Source organism: Rhipicephalus sanguineus, chromosome 5 (assembly GCF_013339695.2).
Source record: "Rhipicephalus sanguineus isolate Rsan-2018 chromosome 5, BIME_Rsan_1.4, whole genome shotgun sequence".
NCBI lineage: Eukaryota > Metazoa > Arthropoda > Arachnida > Ixodida > Ixodidae > Rhipicephalus > Rhipicephalus sanguineus.
In genome coordinates, this window is record NC_051180.1 from 11,268,608 (window position 1) to 11,289,444 (window position 20,837).

Below are 20,837 nucleotides of genomic sequence, written 5' to 3' on the forward strand. Positions count from 1 at the left end.
CTAGAGCAATTTCTCCGGAGTGAGAGTCTGCGAAGCGTGGCCCGCTAATGCGATTCCGTACGACCCCGCCGGCTGAAACGCCGCCTGCACAGGCTGAGCCCCCAGGTTCCAGGCGTCGGTGGCTTTAGAGGGTTCCTCCGCGCCCGAAATGTCGCTCTCCGACAGGCTGGGCTCCTCAGGCTGCAACGAAGATAAATGGAAGGAATGAGTGCAAAATGAGTGGCACTCGCAAGGGCGCAATTAACGACGTAATGCTATTTCGTTCTATAGCTGTTTCGATTTGGTATCCACCAACGACACTCCGTCATTAATCGAAATCTTCAGGGCTATGCCTACGGCGCTTATTTGTAACGCGATGCAGCGAAAGCTGCGTAAACTATACCCGCAGCATTACTATACCCAACAAAAACTTTTTCGAAGTATTTGGAAAGTACCGGAATAGAAGTTGGTTGCATGCCGATAGCGCTGGGTACTCTCACCTAGCGCTGGCAGCGAACTCATCGCGTATAAATGTATTTCGTTCGGTCGTATAACAACATTCGACCATTCCTTTTTTTGGAAACGGTACTCGCTGCCATATTGTCACGTGGTCGTGACGTCGGCGAAGACAGCAGTCGGCGTTTTCAAGATGAAACTGTTTATTTGGCCGAACTTGTGGCCGGGAAAAGGAAAGGTAATTTACAGCAATACACACGGTATGCACTGATAGCGGCGAACAGAGCGTCGACCGTCGATCAACTGACAAGCGGTCACGCGCGTAGGCTTTTATACAGGCGCTATCGAACTTGCCAGCGATATCGCTGGTGGCGGCGGTATCTCTCGACAAAGCTGGAACATTCGCGTGCGGCGCGCAATCTTAACAAAACGATCTACTACAATCGCGAAGCTTCTCGAACACTGCTTCGCGGACAGTGTCGAGCGTTGACAGCCGTCCTTGCTGGTCAAACCCAAATACATCAAAATAAAACAAGAAGTGGCGTGGCAATATTCTATTATATTTCGAAATGGGGCGCTCGCCGGTTATTCCATCTTCCATATTTAAAGCGCTAGACGACACCACAGAGAAGAAGGTACACAAGGCACTCGGAGCGCTGACTTAATACTGAAATTTTACTGAAACCAGCAAGCCTTTTATACCCACTGGTGGCCAGCAAGAACGTACAAGAAACATGCGCGGGCGGAACAGTAGTGCTGGCAGAAAAGAGGTACGCGTCAAATTTCACAGTCAAGGTACTTGATTTCTTTTTGGGACAGTGCTAATGAGGGTGTGCTTAACACGTGTCCTGGAATCTTGCAATCACATGTGCTTCCTCTATTTCTCTTGTTAGGGCATCACGGTGTTTACATATGACATTGCAATCATGCAGTGTACATTGGTTAGCAGGGTTCACTGTCACTTTCTTATGATCGGCAGGCCACATGGCGACAAGTGCGACATTGTCGTGGCACTCTTTCAATTTTCGCTTTAAACATCGTCCAGTTTGTCCCACGTACTGCTTAAAATTTCAGTTGCCAGTCATGCAGCGCTCCGTGTGTCTTGTGTGCCTTCTTCTTTGTGGTGTCGTCTCGCGCTGTAAAAGGCCCACACTGCTGTCGCATTTGGCACCACTGGCACGTGAACTAACGCGTGCACAGTCACAACCAACAATATATAGACGAAGCTGAGGAGGTAGTCATAGCCATGGCTATCACCTCCAACAAACACAAATTCATGCTGAGCGACTCAGAAGTAGCTATAAGAAGTTTCACGCAAGAGCGGATTTCACAACAAGCCCTCAGCAGCATCGTTAATAGCTAAGAACTAACCAAAGTAGATGAACCAAAAATATTTAATATGGTTCCCGGCGCACACAAAGACTGATACCTCCAGCCCGAACGACATGGCCCACGAGTTGTCGCGAGAATCAACCCACCACGCAAACCGAACAGACCTCAGGGTGATAGACATCACTGGCGCCTCCAACCTACCACCCAAAGACTTACAAGCTACGCGGAACGCACACACTACTACAGAAAGGCAAGGCGCGACTTCCCCGTACCCACCCGAGTCTATAGACAAAAAACAAGCGGCAGAATACCTCTTACCCAAACCCTGTGCACCTCCACAGGCGCTACCCACACTTATACCCGAACAACAAATGCAAGCTATGCAAAAGAGAAAAGGCTTCATATAAACATATGCTGTGGGAATGTCCCAACCTATTAACAAGTTCTCATGACGCCCTCCGGGAGCGGGATAGCGCTGCTCAGTTCGGATGTCGACGACCAAACGTGGTCAGGTCGGAAACGGAGAACAAGGTCCAGAAACCGTATGCTGTCATTCGAGGAGAGTTCATTGGTGAGCGTGAATCAATCCAGGTTTAGTTCAAACGTCCTGACAATGCTTTGTGCATGCTCCTGGTACTCCTGTGGTTTGGACGTAAACATCACTAGGAAATCGTCCACGTACCGGAATACGCGAACCACTTTTGAGCCATCTAAGTGCTCAGCTAGTGCCGTTTGATGCACGAGCTGAGCTAGCTCATTGATGCACCGCCCAAACTGGGCCGTGCATCTTTGATCGGTTGCGAGAACATACGAATTCTTTAAAAACTGGTACTGGAAGCAATCTTGTCGTGCACTGCGCCAAGCACGGATGCACCCCCAGCCTGTCTGACGTCACCGTTCTTAAACGCTATCGTGACAGGCGCGCAAGAGAGATACTTGACACCTATGTAATCAGCGAAAAAGGGGAAATGTGTATAAGCGTGCCGTCTCTGGATCTATTAGACAGCGCAATCCGCTCCCTGACGTCCCGTTCATGATTGCGAGCGCACTCTTTGTTCATGACTTTTTTCGTTTTTTCATGTATGTATCCGGGTTCCTTTCAAGAAACCTTCAGCTGGCAGTGAGCGCCCGTCCTCGTGTGTTTCTTTCGCTTCGTCCCGTATCTGCGCTGTTTATTCCTTCTTAAAAAAAAAAAAAAAACTGTATATCTTACCCCCGACGGTTCCGTCTCCGTGGGCAAAAAAAGAAAAAAAAAAGAAAGCGTGCTGCTCTGACGTTCCGTAAAAGAAAAAAAAAACTGCGTCGTGCTCGGACACCCGTGTCAAGGGTGTAGATTCTAGATTTAAAGGAACACTAAAGAACAAAACGATTTTTCTCATATTAGTAAAGTACTCTTTCACGATACCAAACACATCACGCTTGCTCCGAGAAGACGTTTATTAAGCGAGAAAACGCGCAAAAACAAAACGTGGGTGGCGACGCCACCTTGAAGTTTCCGCACCATCCGCCGTGACGTCACATGTTTGACGGTGCCTACTAGGGACTACGTAGTTCCTAATCGGTAAAAATGAAGTACGTTGTCCTCTGAGGGGGCCATAGACTTAACATACCAAGTTTGAAGTAATTTTGTTGAGCCAATGGCGCCAAAATGCGATAAGTACACTTTAAAATCCGTGACGTCACACGGGGAGATTTCAGCGCGAAGTTTAAAAATGAAACTTTGAACTTGCTTTTCTCCTAATAAACCTATGATGGCGAAATTAAAGACATTAGAGTTATCAGAGCACAATTTATCGATCTAAACCGATTCATTGTTTCTCTTTAGTGTCCCTTTAATAGACGTTCTCGACGCCGCTCTTCATATGCGCTCAGCGTAAGCGACGAAGTTGCAATGTTATCAACCGTTTCAAGGGCGCAGATTCTAAATTTAATAGACGTTCTTCTCCAGAGTCCGCTCTACAAGTTCGACAACATTCGCTTCAATCCACAGACTTTCGGACGTGTCCCGGACGAAGGAGAGATAGACGAGGTCGAGAGGCTGATGGACGTCGACGACTTGGATGACCCAAAGCAATGCGCCATGGCTATGAACGCGTCGAGTCAGACGATTGTGTACAATGAAACATGCACGGCCGGTCTTCAAAATCAGAAGCACTTCTTGGCCATCGCTCCCGGTGAAGGTCAGACGCCAATCTCACTCGTGTGCGGTTCTAATGCGGAAGACCATTCAAGCGACGTCGCAATGGGTAATCGTTCTGGGTGTCGCTTCGCTGTCCAACCACCTCCACAGCGTGAAGTTGAGCCATATATTTTTATTTTGAACGTCACTGGTAGATCTTTCGGGGTTCACGTGTGTTCTTGGTGCTCTTGCTCCCTACACGCCAATTGATTTGTTATGCGACTTAGGTTGCTGGCGATACAGTATCGACGGCAGTGTTAGGTTTCCAGAGATGTGCAGTTCGTTTGGCTGCCAAAACTGAGAATCGAAGTGGACACAGCATCCGTTAAATTGGTTCTGCAGCCTATCGCGTTTTCGCATGAGCGTTTTGTGCGAAAACACCAGCACCTCTGCTAAACGGCTGTGTGAGTACAACACCGAGGCTCGCATACCAACATTGGTGAATACTGTGGTCTCAACTGAACGGATAGTAAAGCTATATATATTCATTTTGGGTATATATCTACAGAAACGTTGCTGCCGACATCCCTCATCGAATCGCCATTTTGGGACGCCTGCAATCCGCCAGCTGGCACTTGTGCGTAGCGACAGTAATGCTCGCTTTCTCCGTCAGGCTAACATTTGTCCCCTCAATGTGTAGCCCCGCCCAAGGAGTTCGAGCACAAACGCTGCACCTCGCTATCACTTTCAATGTTTCGACTTCGGTGAAAGCTTATAATTTTTTTCATCGATGGTATTTAAGAAGGACAGCCTACTTGGCGAGTTGTTCGTGGTCATGAGGTAGCGCGAAACTGAAACGGAACTAAGGAAAGGCAAAGAAAACGGCGAACTAATCGCTGTCAGTGTTTTTGTTTAGCCCTTTCCACATCATTCTACGGAAACTTCACGCACACACACAAATCGTAACACTTGCCGTCTTTCCGTTCCAGATGTCGTCGAGCTCGCCCCTGCACCGCGCAATTGTCAGCGTTGGTATTACTGTGAATGGCACGAGGTACAAAAGTGCAGGCTGGGCCAGGCGCATCAGGTAGAGGCCGGCGAACGTCGCTATAAGGCCTAAGCCATAGACTGCGCAACGTCAAAAAAAGCAAACCAACATTTAGGCTGAAGGTTAAAGAAACAGACACATTTTTTTTACAGTTACGATAACGTCACCTGTGTAATCGCCGTAAAATTACTCTTAGAAATCTATGGAATCGCGATATCATATAACTTATTGAACAACAAGGGATCATTCAGATAATGTGACGCGCCTTTCTGCAGCCTGACTCCCTTTTATGAATGCAAAGGTCACTGGACATGGGACATCTAAATAAGCTGTAGGAACATCAAGCCAGGCGCAAAAATAGCAGCTGTATATAGATACGGTTTAATCGCATCATCTTAACGTGGAACAGAAAATAAGCAGCACTGACGTCTCGATTTCCTGTAGCTTTGCAATAAGACCATCAACGGTGCACCAGCCATTGAACTTTCCCATACGTCTCATAGCTATAAGTAACCATGTTAATTAATTAATTGTTGGGGTTTAACGTCCCAAAACTACGATTTGATTATGAGAGGCGCCGTAGTGGAGGGCTCCGGTAATTTTGACCATCTGGTGTTCTTTAACCATGTTGTAACCATGTTGTCAAGCATGGCAAGAAACGAAAATTACTCCCAACTCTTCTTGATTACCAACGTACAAACTGCCTCTTTTTCGCGAAGAAATCGGTTTTTACAGGTTTAGTGTTTGCTCTGCTTTCAGGCACAGTTATCATGACAAAGAATACAAGTATCCCGATTTACCTGCAGGCGACAGTTGCGTAAAACACGGCAAATAAGAACGAACCAATATTTCCCTCATCTGGCGATACAGCCACTCCGCACCGTCTCTTACGGACATGTCCTAGCCTACATCAGCATTATTAAGAAGCTTCCTCGCTGGTCCACAGCACTCGATTGTTACATCTGTATCCTTCCAAAAGGAACCCCTGGCCACATTTATGACAGTTTGCCGAGCTACTGATTTGTTGAAGAGCGAAACGATTAACCTCAATGATAAGCACCACATGGGTTGCCAGTGATTTATTTTTATGTGCCAATTAAACGTTTGTTTTTCTCTTTCCCATCTACACTGTAAGGCATACAGGAAAAAAAAGGAAAAACATCACACCATCTCCCGCTAAAGGGGACCATGAGGCGATGCGAAGCAACGTTTCGGCATGTCAAACCTGCGTTTCAGAGGGGGAGGGGAAAGAGTAAGTGAAGATGGGGAAGGGGAGAGGGGGATAGGGGAGAGGGGAAGTGGAGAGTGGGTACGGGGGAGAGGAGGGGTGGAGAAGAGGTGTGTGGAGAGGAGGTGTGTGCAGAGGGCTTGCGCATGCGCAGTAAGGGTGGTCACGCCGCACACCACCACCGGATTGAACTCCGCCATAAGATGCTTCGCATCTAAAACAAAGTGAGACACAAGGGTTTATTATGCTGCCAAGAAAGGACGATATGCTTACATATTAAGGCCACAGGGAAGTACAGGCAGCCACCAACATTGATGAGGTCAAAGCCACGCAGAAAGGCGACAAGAAGACCTGCACAGATGGGGCGCGCATAGCTTATACATTTCGGTACGCTTTCATTGGACGACGTTGGCACATCTTTGCTCATGACGTTAACGAGCAGAGGATAAGACATCAATTGTTACACCTCAAATTTCAGTGCTCGAGGTTCCGACTTAGTACAGGGCTAATTCATACCGTACACCAAAATTTCGCGATATCTTGGGGGCACGTAATGTATACCCTACGAATGCGTACTTTTATGTAAGTAAACAGACATTGTTAATTAACGGGGCAATTGAATTCGTTATCTCACTGGCTCGCATAATTGCGCTATTTTGAGTAATATTACATTGAAACATTTCTTAATTGTATTTACTTATGTATTTATTTGCATGCACGACTTTTTATTGTGCAACATACGCATGCGCAGCACCGCTAGTGCCACGATGAAACACACACCAACAAGCTCAATTGATGCTTAATATTCACTTAAAGTTATTCTTCGTCAATGCACTGCTTTTGTTCGAACAACAGACAGGTGCTGGTTACACGCACATCGTTCTATACGCGCCATGTTTCATGCGCTTCGCCAATGCAATCATAGAATTATATTCCAGTTATTGTTAAGCTGCTCGAACGCTGTAGCTTGCTAATTGCTTTCTCGGTCCCGTGCTGGCCATCATCAGCATCATCAACCTGACTGCGCCCACAGCTAGGCAAAGGCCGCTCCCATGTTCCGCCAATCAACCCGGTTCTGTGCTTGCTGCGGCCACGTTATCCCCGCAAACTTTTTCATCTCATCTGAACACATAGCTTTATGTCTCCACCTGGCGTGCTTGCCTTCTCTTGGAATCCAGTCGGTTACTCTTAATGACCAGCAGCAGTTATCTTGCCTACTTGTGCTACATGCCCTGTCCATGCCCATTTCTTCTTCTTGATTTCGACTAAGATATCCTTAACAGCCGTTTGTTCCCTGACCCACTCTGCTCGCTTCTTGTCCCTCAAGAGATCTGACTGGGTCATGCCGCTCAAACGAATACTTTTGGAGCTGTACTGGACTGCCAACAGAGTGACAGCTGATATGGTCATGACTCGGAGTCGTTGGTCGACAGCTCACCTGGTACGAGGATGTCGCCGAAACCGAGAAGCGAGTAAGTGTTCAGACACGCGGAGATGTCTTGGTTCCCAAACCGCGGCACTCGCATCACCATCGGTATCTGCTCCTTGGAGCCACCGCCGCGGGCCACTTCAACCATAATACTGTCGCCTTTCTGCGGACAAATATGCAGGATTTATCGCGATAAAAACATGTCTAAAAGCGACGGACAAGCTACACCATGACAGGTTGAGACTTCTTTCAAATGAAAGAATAAGCGTAGACGAAGGGAATGAGCCAGCTAAACCAAGAAACACTTTGTGAGGCCCAGTACAGGTATTACTAGGTTTAACAATCTTTTTAGCCAACCACAACAAAGAAAACTAAAACAGATTTGAACAGCATGGACGTCCTAATAATATAGACAGCCGCTTTATTGATTTTATGAAATATGTTGTGCTAAAAAAAAGGTTAAGCTCTAGTTACTGTTTAGTTGATATCAATACGTTGAAACATTAATGCAAAAGTTTAAGGGAGGCCAACGAAATGAAGAGTACGAAATTCTAATTCTAACTCGCTAAAAATAAAGGGGTAGGGGGTTGGGTGAATATATAGAAGTAGTAAGCAAGGAAGGACGATGAATTCGAGCAGTATGTATTACAACATACAAGACGAGCACATTACACGTGAGTGCGCATAATTATATTATACGTGGAGTATCATTAAAATTTTATTTCACATTCCAGTCGCTCTAATAGTTGCGGCTCTTAGAATTAAGTCGTTCGTTGAAATAAAAAAAACAGTAAGAATAAAAACTACGCCACTAGAATTCGGCTTGAAGCGATGCCTCGCTGTTTATGTCGCGCTATATGTGCATATATGTGCTACCGTAATAAAAAACGTTTTATGAAAAAAAAACAAAAAGCATTGAATAGGTTTGTTCTCTCACGCATATGGTGAAAATATGGTGAGCGTTTACATAGTCGCGATACTCTAAGTTTTGTTTCTGTATATCTATCTCTTGCACCTTTAATTTTTATCTCCATTTATAACTCTTTACATTTTCTCTTCATCCCGCCCTCAACTGTATGCTACCGCTCACCCGTGAACCTAACGACTTTATCGCCATCGAATGAGCTGATTGGTTGCATTTCAAATTGAAGAACATGCGGGAGAACTTGAACGTATAGTCACGACATACAAAGGCACTTCGCCGAGCACATGCCCCGTTTGGAGGTAGCCGTGTCGTTTAATCAACAATATGTTCACGTAATGTACTCCTAGAGGGGATAAGAAGTCAGTGAACGACTTCTCATCCATTCAAGCCTGCATGGTTCCCTTAACTTCCATCTTACTCGGAGTTTTAGATATGGGCACAGGGAGTTCTTGCACACCACTAGAACGCTGCCGCATCAGCCGGGAATCAAACCAGCGACCAAGTGCTTATCTACAGGAGGTCATATCCATTATGCTCACGCGACGGGTATTCTAGCTCAATAACATTTTAGCCCAAAACATAGAGATAAAACATAATAATAATAATTGTTGACGTGCTATACACGTGCCAAAACCACGATGCGATAGTGAGGCACGCCGCAGTGGGGGACTCCGGATTAAATTAAACCACCTGGGGTTCTTTAACGTGCACCTAAGCTTTGCATTTCGCCCCATCTAAATGCTGCAGTTGTGGCCGGGAATCGAACCGGCGTCCTTGAGTTTAGCAGCGCAACAAATGCTAAGCTACCACGACGGGTGCAGGTAACGCATTCTCAGGTGTACAATCAATGAGAAGGTGAATGAGGTTCAAGAAATTAAATTCGGCTGCGTCAAGAGCCAAAATTAAGATGCAGTTATGATGCACGCCGTAGCGAAATGCGTCTGCAGTAATCCGAATTAATCCTGACCACTGCCACTCGGTGTTCCTCAGCGTGTGCCTGAATTTAGGTACAAGGTCGTCTTTGCGTTTCGCGTCCATCAAAACAATAACCGTACCATCGCGCTTATCAGCGTAGCGCTATAGCCACTAAGCCACCACGGCGGGTAAACTGACCAATGTCGTCCCGTGACGCTAATAAAATAAGAAATGTAACACCGCGCAGGCTCCTCGGGGTAATACACATCAAGTACAAGCAAGTCAGGTAACGTTGCTGGAACGAACGGGAGCAACATACAAAGAACTTACGAAGATATAAAAACAGCAAAACTCTTACCCCCGAGGCATTTACGAAGCTCGTCGATGCGTTGTGAGTCATTTTCGCCTGTAAATGTCAAAGGACGAGTAAAATAAGAACACTTCGTCACGGTCTTTTATACTCGGCTTGATAACACCTGAAAAAGCGTTTCTGCTCGTCTTACAGCGAATGAACGCCACATATACAGGCGTCAATATTGTAGTATTCTTAGTAATGTTCATAAAATAAGAAAGCAAAAAAAAAAAAGAAAGAAAAGCCTCCAACGTGGACTCACCGGAATCAAATGCGGTGTAAGAAATACAAAGAATATATCGTAGAAGAACAGAATCGACAGAAGCAGAGTGCATATCTGAAACGAAAAGAAAGTACTCAATAAGGTTATCTGCGGCACAGAGTCAACAGAACAATTTGGTTTCTAAAACTTTCAGCGGGTCTCGTCAATCTAGCGATCAAGAACTTGGCTACAGATTAGAAGTGTACAGATTTCTCTGATGTTAGCATCTGAATTATGACCAGTGCACTGTGATGCACACGCTTACAATAATCAAATTGACAGCCCCGGAGTGTCAATTTTATCTTTGCTCCCTTTATCGTCAGCTAACGGTAAGGAGAGCGCTGGTGAAAGCGTTGCTCTCACGAGAGTCTCGTTAAGTTACTTTGGCGTTGTTACTCAATTGCTTAATCGAAAGTGGCACGCACCCGCGTGCTCTTATTTTCACAAGCAAGTGTCAACAGACCAGATGGCGGGGAAGAAGTACGAAAACATATGGGGCACAGTGGTTATATCGTCGGTCTGTTACGTTATGAATTCATGGCTCGAATCCTGCCATCGGAAACGCAATTTTTTTCAATCGTTGAAGAAAGGCCAGACGAGGCGAAGCAGGAATCTGCCTACCGCAAATTGTTAGGTAGAACGCGAAAAAGAAAGAAGTCATAGTTCCGCCGCAAGGGCGAAGTAATGAATGCGATAGAAAGAAATTAGAATGTCACACGAAGAACGGAAAGCAGCTCGACACTCGCAGCGCGCCGCTCAAGCGCGAAGGATGCAAGAAAACAACGCACACAGGACGAGTGCGAACTAACCACGGCTCAATTCACTTGCAGCGCTATGCTCAAACACAAGGAAGGAGGCTCGAAAAGAACGCACAGGTATACACAGGACAAATGCGAACAAACAACTGTTACAGTTGTTACTTCGTGTTTGTGCAGCGCGCTACAACCCAGCGCTCTTAGATATTTCCTTTTTCTTGAAAAGTGCGGCGCGTGAAGTGACCCCTCCGCGCCTCCTGCCGTACCCGGCATTCCACATCGCGAGTGGGTACAGAAATGGGCCACTTTTTAGTGCGAGTCTCAAGGGCAGTTTTCACACTGAAGAAAAATCTAGGAGGGTTGCTTTAAATCGCGCCCTTTGGGCAATCTCGCTGCATACCACCAGTGCGAAATGGTTTATATAAATAGCTCACCGTTATACGTCAAAGAGCGGATGGCGCGTGGCCTAGTTGTCTAACGCGCTGCGCTGCGGAGCGAGGGGTCGCAGGTTCGAATCCCGGTGGCGCGCTTATGAAATTTCTCCTTCTGATTTATTTTTGTTTCTGGCTTTTATTTATATATACATACATATACATATCCGGGACATGATCGCGACGGCGACGGCAAAAACCAGCCGAGAGTGTCCGTATATAATTGCTATCGCAATAAAATGCATAACTGAACGCACTGATCGGCCTCCCCTTTGGCACGTCATACCTACCTTAAGGTTAGGCATCCGAAGCACGCGCAGGATGTACACGCTGAAGCAGACGCCCAGCAAGTCCTGCATAATCCAGGAGAGCGGATGGTGCCTGATGTAGACCCAGATAGCGGGCACAATCACTGCAGCGAAAAGCACGAGCGCCTGCCGCACCTCGAGCGAACCGTGGAAGCAGGGTATGGCGCCATCCGGAAGCCTGCACGCGCCGATAGACGGCATCGCGTGCGTTGCGCGAAAGACAGGCTACAGAGTTAACTTAGTGACTGATTGACTCGCGACTGGAGCATTCCTGATGGGACGAGTGAACAAAGGCGCACGTTAAATGGACTGATGGTCGAAGTAATCACGAGCTCCCCCCGGACCTTTTTTGCTCTCTTTCTCTCTCGGTCTGGCCCTTCAGCGTTTATAACGACGTTAAACTGACTAGCTAATTAGTTATTGAACAGCAGTACGTCAAAGATTCAGTCAGTTGAGGCTGTATATACTAGATGGTTGAGCTATTAAACAATACATTTAAAATGTCCAAGCATAGTTTGCTGAAGAGAGCAAGATCGTTTTAAGCGGCACGATTCTTAAGCAACGAGGTATGTGCTGCCGCCAATCTTGGCTTTTTTTGCGTGTGTGCGTATGTCTAATAGGCTGTATACCTGCCAGTGCCACAGGGCATCTTGTAAGCCAACGGCTCCAGAACACCGAGAACGGCGACGGACGCGGACAGCGCGAACATGCCGTGAATGAAGTAAACTGCGAGAAAGAATGGAAATATTGCACTACATGCCACATAACGATCAGGTGCTACTATGGTAACCAAGAAAGATGGAGAATATGTGCCATCTTTGAATGGAGCAGCCATCAGCTGAAGATTGTAATCAAGAACAATACCGTACATAATATGGCATTCGTTATTTTTATGATTGCCAATTAGGGTTTATTTCTATTGTACAGAGAAAGAACACGAGCCTGCAACTCAAAGTGCTATACCATATACTAAGGTGGCCTGCGTTCACTCAACAAAATTCGTTGCTGAGCTAGTTGGTTCATACTTATAAATACTCAATAGCGACGCTTTAACCCAACACAAGGGGGAAAAAGCAGTTTTTTGAAAGATTGTTATAATTCGTTTGCTTGATATATGCCGAGCATGATGACATGCGGTGTGGCTGAAATGGATGGTGCACCTTCGCATACATGCGTGGCTGTGCTACATGCAGGGACATAACTGACAATAAAGCTTAGTTGCGAGTAGTGCCTGTCATGCGCGTCAGTGTTCCTTTTATTGCGATAGCAATTATATGGACACTCTCGACGTGTTTTGCCGTCGCCGTCATATCCCGGAGATATATATATATATATATATATATATATATATATATATATATATATATATATATATGAAGGCACAAAGAAAAATGAAGCAGAAGAAAAAAATTCCGAATCACCCGACCAGAGATTCGAACCAGCGATCCCTCACTCCCCAGCAAGCTGCGTTAGACAACTCAACCACGCGCCATGCATGCACCGGCGAAATAACGGCGAGTTATTTACATACACCATTTACCCTGGTGGTACGCAGATCTCGAAGGAGCTTGAGCGTATTTTCTATCAAGCACCGCTCCTACATTTTCTTTCAATTTGAAAACTGCCCTTGAGACGCGCACGACAAAGTGGCCCCTTTCTGTACCCACTCGTGATGTTGAACGAAGACAAAAAAAAGAAAGAACACCGGGCACACCTAAGGTCCAGCACACCTTGCGTCAGACGCCCCCTTGTGGCAGGAGACGCAGAGGGGTCACTCCACGCCCCGCAGTTTGAAAGAAAAAGAAATATCTAAGAGCGTCTGATTCTCCATTGTCAACACTTGCAGCGCGTTGCTCAAGCACAAAGATGTAACAACTGTGACAGTTGTTAGTTCACGCTCCTCCTGTGTATACCTGTGCGTTCTTCTCGGGCGTCTTTCTTTGTGCTCCACCGGCGCGCTGCAATCATCGAACTGCTTGTCGTTCTACGTGTGACATTCCAATTTCTTGCTATCGCATTCATTGCTTCGCCCTTGCGGCGAAACTGTGACTTTTTTTGAGTCGTGTCGAAAGCTGCGCTATTCGGTATTTATGCGTTCACTGTATCTGATTGTATACTGTGTCCTCAGTGCTATGAAATTATAAAGGTATTCGCACGAGTATTCTGAGTGGAACAGACCAAGGTATCTGATGAAGAGGTAGAGGACGACGAGCATGGTGGTCATGAAGACGACGAACGACAGCACCCAGACAGGGGAGACGTCGAGCGAGCTCTCTTCCTCGATGACGTTCATGCCTTGCGGCCGGCTGGGAGCCTGGCTGGCCGCGCTGCCGCTGCTGCCTGAGAGCCGCCGACGGCGCATTTGACGACTGTGCACCTCGCACACGTATCTGCGTACATCCAGTGCACCACAGCAGACGGTCTCTCTACACAAGCATATTTACACGCGCAGCGTTATCAAAACTGCATGCATTTGCAACCGACCGACCGACCGTCCGACCGACCAACCAACCAACTTTAATTCAAGGGTTTACCATCCCAAACCATACTATGAGTTATGACGAACATCGCAGTGCAGCGCCCCGGATGAACTCTAGCCAGATGGGCTTCTTTCGCAAACCAACCAGCTAAATAACAAGCTGATCGACCTGCAGTGCTTAATGCACTAATAGGCTAACTGTCCCAGTCACTGACTCGCGACGCAACAAAGCAAAATATAGAGAAACTAAAAGTCGAACAGCCAATTATGAAATGAAACGGAAATTCACAACCACCCGTCTGTAGCACGAAGCCACAAGGAAATATATACAAAATTTTAAGAAAGAAAGTTTCTTATTGCCGAAAAATTCATCCTGGTCCGGGGATCAAACCCGGAATTAATGCCTTTTCGGGACGTTGGCGCCGGGTTCGATGCAGTTAAAAAAACATGGCTGATCCCTCCGACATAGGAATCGGTATAACACGAAAGGGAAACGTGTCTTCGCAGAGGTAGTCGAGCGTTTATTATGAATTGTATCGCCGCAAGGGTGAAGCAATTAATACTATAGCAACAAATTGGAATGTCAAGTGAAGAACGGCAAGCAGTTCGAAACTTGCAGTGTGCTGCTCAAGCACAAAGGACGCACGAAAAAACACACACAGGACGAGCGCAAACTAACAACTGTCACAGAGTTGTTACTTCTTTGTGTTTGAGCAGCGCGCTCCTTTAGCAAACGCGGTTGCCGCCGCCGCGAGCGAGGTGACCTTCGTGCACTCTGTAACTTCAATGTGAACGTGCGGTGAACGCAGAAGACGTACAAACCGCCCCCATCACGAGATAAGCGCGCGCGCACGTGCGACCACGCCCTGTAGGGCGAAGTACAGGTGGGGGCGCGCGCGCATCGCAATGAGCGGGCCGACGACCTTTAAAGCGCACCCTTCGCGCCATCTCGCTGGTGATAACAAAAACAAGTGCCTTCAAGCTCCGCGTACCTCCAGCGGTAAATGGTGTATATAAATAGCTCGCCATTAGCTTGCTGAAGAACGTAGGCTCTGTGGCCGAGTTGTTTCGCGCCGCGCGCTGCGGAGCGAGGGGTCGTGGGTTAGATTCCCGACGACGGAACTTCTTTTCTTCTTTTTTTCTTTGTCATCTGTTAGTGTGCATTTTACAACGTCATATCCTTGATGGAAATACGTGAGTGAAGTCTTGGTGGACCCCGGCATAAAACACTTTCCTGTTAAGAGTTCGCGCGGAGTGTTTTAGAGCTAAGCCAATTGGATGCACCTGTGGAAGCCACGAGACGCTCGTTTTCTCTGCGGTGACAATACGCTATAACGCAGCCGTTTATTTTAGCACGAAATTTTTTTATGCCGGGTCCACGAAGACTTCACTGACATCATTTCCGTCACGGAAGTGACATCCGTAAATGTAAACGAACAGATTACAAGAAAAACCAGAAGAAAAAGTTTCTTTCATTTGGATGGCCTAAGAATCCAACACACGACCTCTCGGTCCACTACGTAAGGGGCCCGGTGCTCTACCCACTGCGTTACCGAGGCACATGCACAGGGCTTTACAAGCACGCCTTTTATCTCTCACACCTCCCTCTAGCAGTGATCTTCGTTTGCGGGATGGTGTCGCCGTCTAGAAGCGGTGAAGTGAAATACTGTATCATGACACTAACGAGTGCCGACAGCGAGCGCTTCTGTAGTGTGAGCGCAACGGCGGAGGCTTTCAATGCATTGTTGTAGGAAACCTCTACGGGCGGTGCAATGCGCCGGACGCGATGATTCGGTTTGGTGAAGACGCCGTACGCGCACTGCCTTTCGCGTCGTGCTAGCGTAACGAGTCGTCGACGATGTAGTGCAGCTTCCACATGCTCCAACGGCATTTGTCCGCCGCGTGCTGCTTCGTGTGCGATAGTACCGGTTAATAAAACTGCTGCAATAAGCGTCGTAGAAAGGCAGTGACGCGGCGGATGAGTGTCGTGCAGTGAGTGATTTGATGCAGCGAGAGAGACGCCAGCGGTTAGAGGAATTCCTTCCAGCGTTCGCGACTCAGGCTACGAGCTCAGCCTCTCGCGTTCCTGAAGCGCTGTGTGGTACATGCATAGCACAGGCGTAGGTTGGGGGAAGCACGCCTTGGCGTTTGTCTCGTCAGATGACGACGCTTTGAATCGGTGCATACCGAGTACCAGTGTTCATTACGTGCTTTTTGACGCCACCTTTGCGCGGGATTCACCCTATTCTGTGTCCGGGTGTATCCTAACTATACTTCAGCTACCACAGGGGTTAAGTCAAGATCATGGACGTTAGTGGTCGGGATTGAGATGTGCTACTAGGCGTCAACGTGGGTCCATCCACGTACAACGTGGCTATAGCTGCCAAACCCGAATATACATTGTACAAGTTCTTTTACATGAATGCACAATAAGCAGTGAACTACTCCTGTGAAGACACGGCTCACTTTCGTGTTATAGCGATTCTTATGACGGAGGGATCAATCATGTTTTTTTACAGTTCGTAGATAACGAGTAAAAGAACACTGCTGCACCACCACTTGCGTTGTGAACCAGATTTCAGGGTGAACTTTGCGACATCTACCGAAAAGGAAGGCGGCTATATGTGTCAAGACAGCTCCTCTTCGAGCGCGCCATGTACTTATAGGAAACAAGAGGGCACACTCACACCTGATGCCTGATGTTTCCCGACCAGTACGAACCAATCCCCACAGATAAGACTGCGAGGAACCAAATCACGGCCAGGCCAGGGTCCACTTCCATGTTCTTCGTGAAGAATTTTGCCGGCAATGGTTGCTTCGGTATCATTATTTTCTGGAAATGAAAATCAATTCCATATCTTTTTGCTTTCGCGAACCCTTGTTCCGGCAAAAAAATTAAAAAAAAATACTATATAAAGGCTACGTTGCTGCGTCATCGTTGTTGCGCTACAAATCTGCTATGCTTTGTGTTCCAAGACAGCGTGCTACATAAGAAAAACTAACAGTTGGTTTACTAGTTCTTGTCTCTTTTTCGCTATCAGATGACATAAACGAAAGATTTTATTTTTGCTGTTTTCATAGTGATCTTCGTTCAAGAGTCAGGCCTTCGTCATATCGTTTCTCTTCGACTTCTCAAGCATTGTTTCAATCCTGTCACCACGCAAGATTTACTTTTATTACTCATAATGACTACAAGGCTCTCGTCACTGAACCACTTCTGTGTGCTCGACGCGATTAATGGTAGCTCAAGCTTTATAGGTCCACAAAATAAGAACTGCTGGGGTTTTACGTGCCAAAACCACCACGCCGTAGTGGAGGGCTCCGTATAATTTGGACCGTTCTTGAACGTGCACTTTCATCGCAAAGCCTCTAAGATCTCACCTCCATCGAAATGCGACCGCCGCGGCCGCGGGATCGAACCCGCGTCTTCCGAGTCGGCAGCCGAGCACCGTAACCACTGTGCCACCGCGGCGGCTTAGCTCAACAATAGGAACCGTGAAAAAAAAAAAAAAAACAAGATTCGCAACAGGCTCAATGCATACCCCAAGAAATGCAGCCGTTTTGTTTGTTGCAAATATGAGTACCAGGTCCGTCACAGATGAAGCCGTCTTCTCGACACTTATATCATCCTGCATAGGGCAGAGAAAAAAAAAACTTGTGTTCGTGCAATGGATATTCCTCGTGGCGAGATTAGATTGCTAGTTTTATCACGGCCGGTCTGGAGGCACGCGCCTGCAGAGCGGCCGTGGTTTTATAATGCCGAATGAATTAAGCAAGTAGAGTCGACGCTGTTTGTATATAGTCTCGTGTCTCAACACTGCGGAATAAATAAATAAATAAATAAATAAATAAATAAATAAATAAATAAATAAATAAATAAATAAATAAATAAATAAATAAATAAATAAATAAATAAATAAATAAATAAATAAATAAATAAATAAATAGTTTCCAGCGGGTTTAGCGGTTGCTTGCACGAACGCGAAGGCTAGTGCAGCACATCGGCACAGAACCTCGCACTGACGCAAGTGCTTCAAGGAGAGAACAATGCAATCCGCATATGCAACTGACAACAAGCGCCTTCCATCACTCGCAAATATAAACGCGAACGTCGCCGTACTCACTTACACAAGATCATTTAGGCGCTATCGCTCCCGCAAGATAGAACTAGCAAGGCCCCTTAGTTTCTTATTCGTAAAACCCTGCAAGTGTTATTACAGGAGAAAATGGCCACTGACATCGTTCAGTTTAAACAGATTTATTATTACGTCTATTCAACTTTAACTCGTTAAAGCACCAAGAAAATCGTGCATGCATAGCAAAAATGAATGTTGCTTGTAACGTCAATAACGTAACGTTTAAAATATCTTGGGTGTGCCTCGTCACTTACGATCTTGTTGGAGGCAAGCCCAATTATGAGGCCGTAAGCTCCGGCGTCCTTGTATATTTGCATGGCTTTTTGCAGAGTGCAGTTGCCGGTGTCTTGAATGAGAACCACTTTATTCTTGAGGTCGATTCCATATGGCTTTTCACAGCTGCTCTGGCTCGTAAAACTTATCACGTGGAGAATCTCCTGGGAAAACAGGGGAACATGTTCCGTAAACTTCTGAGGCATAACGAAGCGCGTACGAAATGTAAATAGGCAAGTAAACTTTCCTAAAGGAAACAGAACATTGGGCACCTGTTGCGTAAAACCAGGGAAGATGAAAGAAAGAAACCGGAACAGCAGAAGTTGACCGGTGTCAATTATCGTTTGAGTTGGGGACTGCCTTGGGTGTGCCACAAGTGAACACGTGCTTAACCCAAGGCAGCCTCGGGTTTACGTTGACCCGAGACGCAAACATCGAAATAGCGAGGCTCCTGAAGCCTTCTCGCGACAGCAATACAGTCCCTGAAAAATATAGGGATCTTTAGGGACTTCAGACAGAAATGCGAAGCAGCGCCTCCTGCCGCGTCCTGCTTGCGGCAAGGTTACCAGGCTCGAGAGATGACGTCAGACGCTAGCTACGCAGGTGCGAATAGCTCGGCGCATTCTGGATGGCTCACTTTCAGGTGTGACACCTAACCATCCAACACACATACATGGCGTGCTCTTGGATTTCGTCCCATCAAAATGCGAACGTCGTGGCCGTAAATTAAACCCACGCGTTCGTGCGTAGCAGCGATTACGAGACAACACAGTCAACGAAATGCAAAGTTGCGTCAGCACAGATCAAGGTTGCGTGGATGCACTGTTATGTGCTATCAAGGTACGTACGTTGCGTTATTGCTATGCTATCGCCTGTACACTTCATTCCCAAGGCACAACGATTAATGGCGATATTCTAAAGCAATGACAAAGAGGGTGTGAAATACTCACTGCAGCGTCTGGACCTTCCGGCAGTGGTTTGAATTCTGGGTAGTACGACATGCATAACTGGATAGGATGGTCGCTCGGCGTAATCAGGGACGCCACAGCGATCTCTTGGGCATCCTGTAAAACCAGCGTTTTTGCCACAGACCGCCAGTTAAGCCCTTTTTACTGGTATTGATCGCTCCTGCTTCCTCAACAAACACCCTTGTAGCCTTGCAAGCTATAAAGATATACCGTTACGAATTGACTGTTTCATCTACCCTTTGTTTAGACGCAGCAAAGTGAAGTTCGTGTTTGAAAGTCCTGAATGCAAAGATAGAAAATTTTTTTTTTATGTAAAGTGGACGTAGGACATTCAAAGGGCCGATCGGAAAAAAGACGCAATGAAGCCGTTCTTAACACTCTCAGAGTGGCTGGAATTAGATTGCAAGAGTGGTTTCACTTGTCATGGAGACTAGGTAGAGTACACATGTGTCACCCCTAACCTGAACTTCAGGTCTAAAAGCTGGGATTCGTTATTTTCCTACGCTTCGCACGTGAAATTCAAACCGAAGCAGCTTTCTCTACAAAGATTGAAAATGTTAGTCATTACGTGTCAAGTGTCCTAGGTGCACCGGGGACCATCTCGGTTTATTATTATTATTTTTTTGTGATGGCTATTGCCCGTGTTGCGCAGAGAAGTTTCACAAAATATTTTGACTGAACAAATATTGTGAATAAGGCTTGTTTGTCTACGCGTGACGAGCCTTTTTGTGCGCTGTTGTGAGCTGTGTTATGCCTAAGGACAAGCTTTCAAATAGTAAAAAAAAGCTACGGTCACGAAATCTGCAGTATGTTTTTACAGGCGCGCATGTGTAAGGTGTCGACACCACTTTTATTGGCACTTTTTATCTACTTATTTTGCTTTCTTTTTTTATAGGAAACAACGAATTCCCTTCTATCTGCCCCATTAATCGTTTTGCTAAAAAAAAAAAAAAAGTATCTCATCAACCTTAATCGTTTAGCTCAGTTCGTTACCTTTGCATATTTACGTCCGCGTGTTGAAATGGCTAACGATTTGATCACGCTTTTTCGGCTCTGATGTAGGGCCGAGTTAAAACGCGAAACGAGAAAACAGTTATAGACGTAGCATGCATTCATAGCGCACGTTATTACCCATGCAATGATTGACTGCATGCAGTTTTGCCGGTGTCGCCGGCTTAAGAGGCTGTCGAAAATGCAGCGTCAGTTAAGTTGACGTTTCCTGCAGGCCGGTGTTCCGACAATCTTGTGTAATGAATGTTTTTCTGCCAACGAGCCAGTCAGCAGTCATGCAGAAGCGTCATAACACCAAGATAGTTTTGAAGAATGAACAATACAGTACAGGCAAGAAATGCAGGCGAAAAAGCAGCAAGTCAGGTCCTGCCTCTTGCACTTACCGTCATAGAAACGAAAGCTAAGACGATGGCTGCTACTAAGCTCGCAGC

General features: G+C 46.4%; 2 protein-coding genes across 2 annotated transcripts in view; both read right to left on the minus strand.

Moving 5' to 3' along the window:
* LOC119392759 (signal peptide peptidase-like 2B) lies at positions 1 to 18,586 on the minus strand. Its single transcript, XM_037659716.2, has 12 exons — positions 18,409 to 18,586; positions 17,561 to 17,647; positions 16,708 to 16,851; positions 13,718 to 13,929; positions 12,169 to 12,265; positions 11,522 to 11,717; positions 10,046 to 10,120; positions 9,790 to 9,837; positions 7,601 to 7,754; positions 6,436 to 6,513; positions 4,860 to 5,014; positions 1 to 180 (listed from the first exon to the last, which is right to left on the minus strand). Exons 4-12 carry the CDS (start codon positions 13,899 to 13,901, stop codon positions 1 to 3), a joined length of 1,167 nt encoding a protein of 388 aa, XP_037515644.1. The 5' UTR covers positions 13,902 to 13,929; positions 16,708 to 16,851; positions 17,561 to 17,647; positions 18,409 to 18,586.
* The window catches only part of LOC119393100 (signal peptide peptidase-like 2B), a 19,356-nt gene continuing 15,220 nt past the window's right edge, over positions 16,702 to 20,837 (minus strand). Inside the window, exons 11-13 of the mRNA XM_037659922.2 lie at positions 18,409 to 18,591; positions 17,561 to 17,647; positions 16,702 to 16,851 (exon numbers count right to left, since the gene is read on the minus strand). Coding sequence (XP_037515850.2) covers positions 16,702 to 16,851; positions 17,561 to 17,647; positions 18,409 to 18,591 — 420 coding nt within the window. The remainder of the gene's footprint in view (positions 16,852 to 17,560; positions 17,648 to 18,408; positions 18,592 to 20,837) is intronic.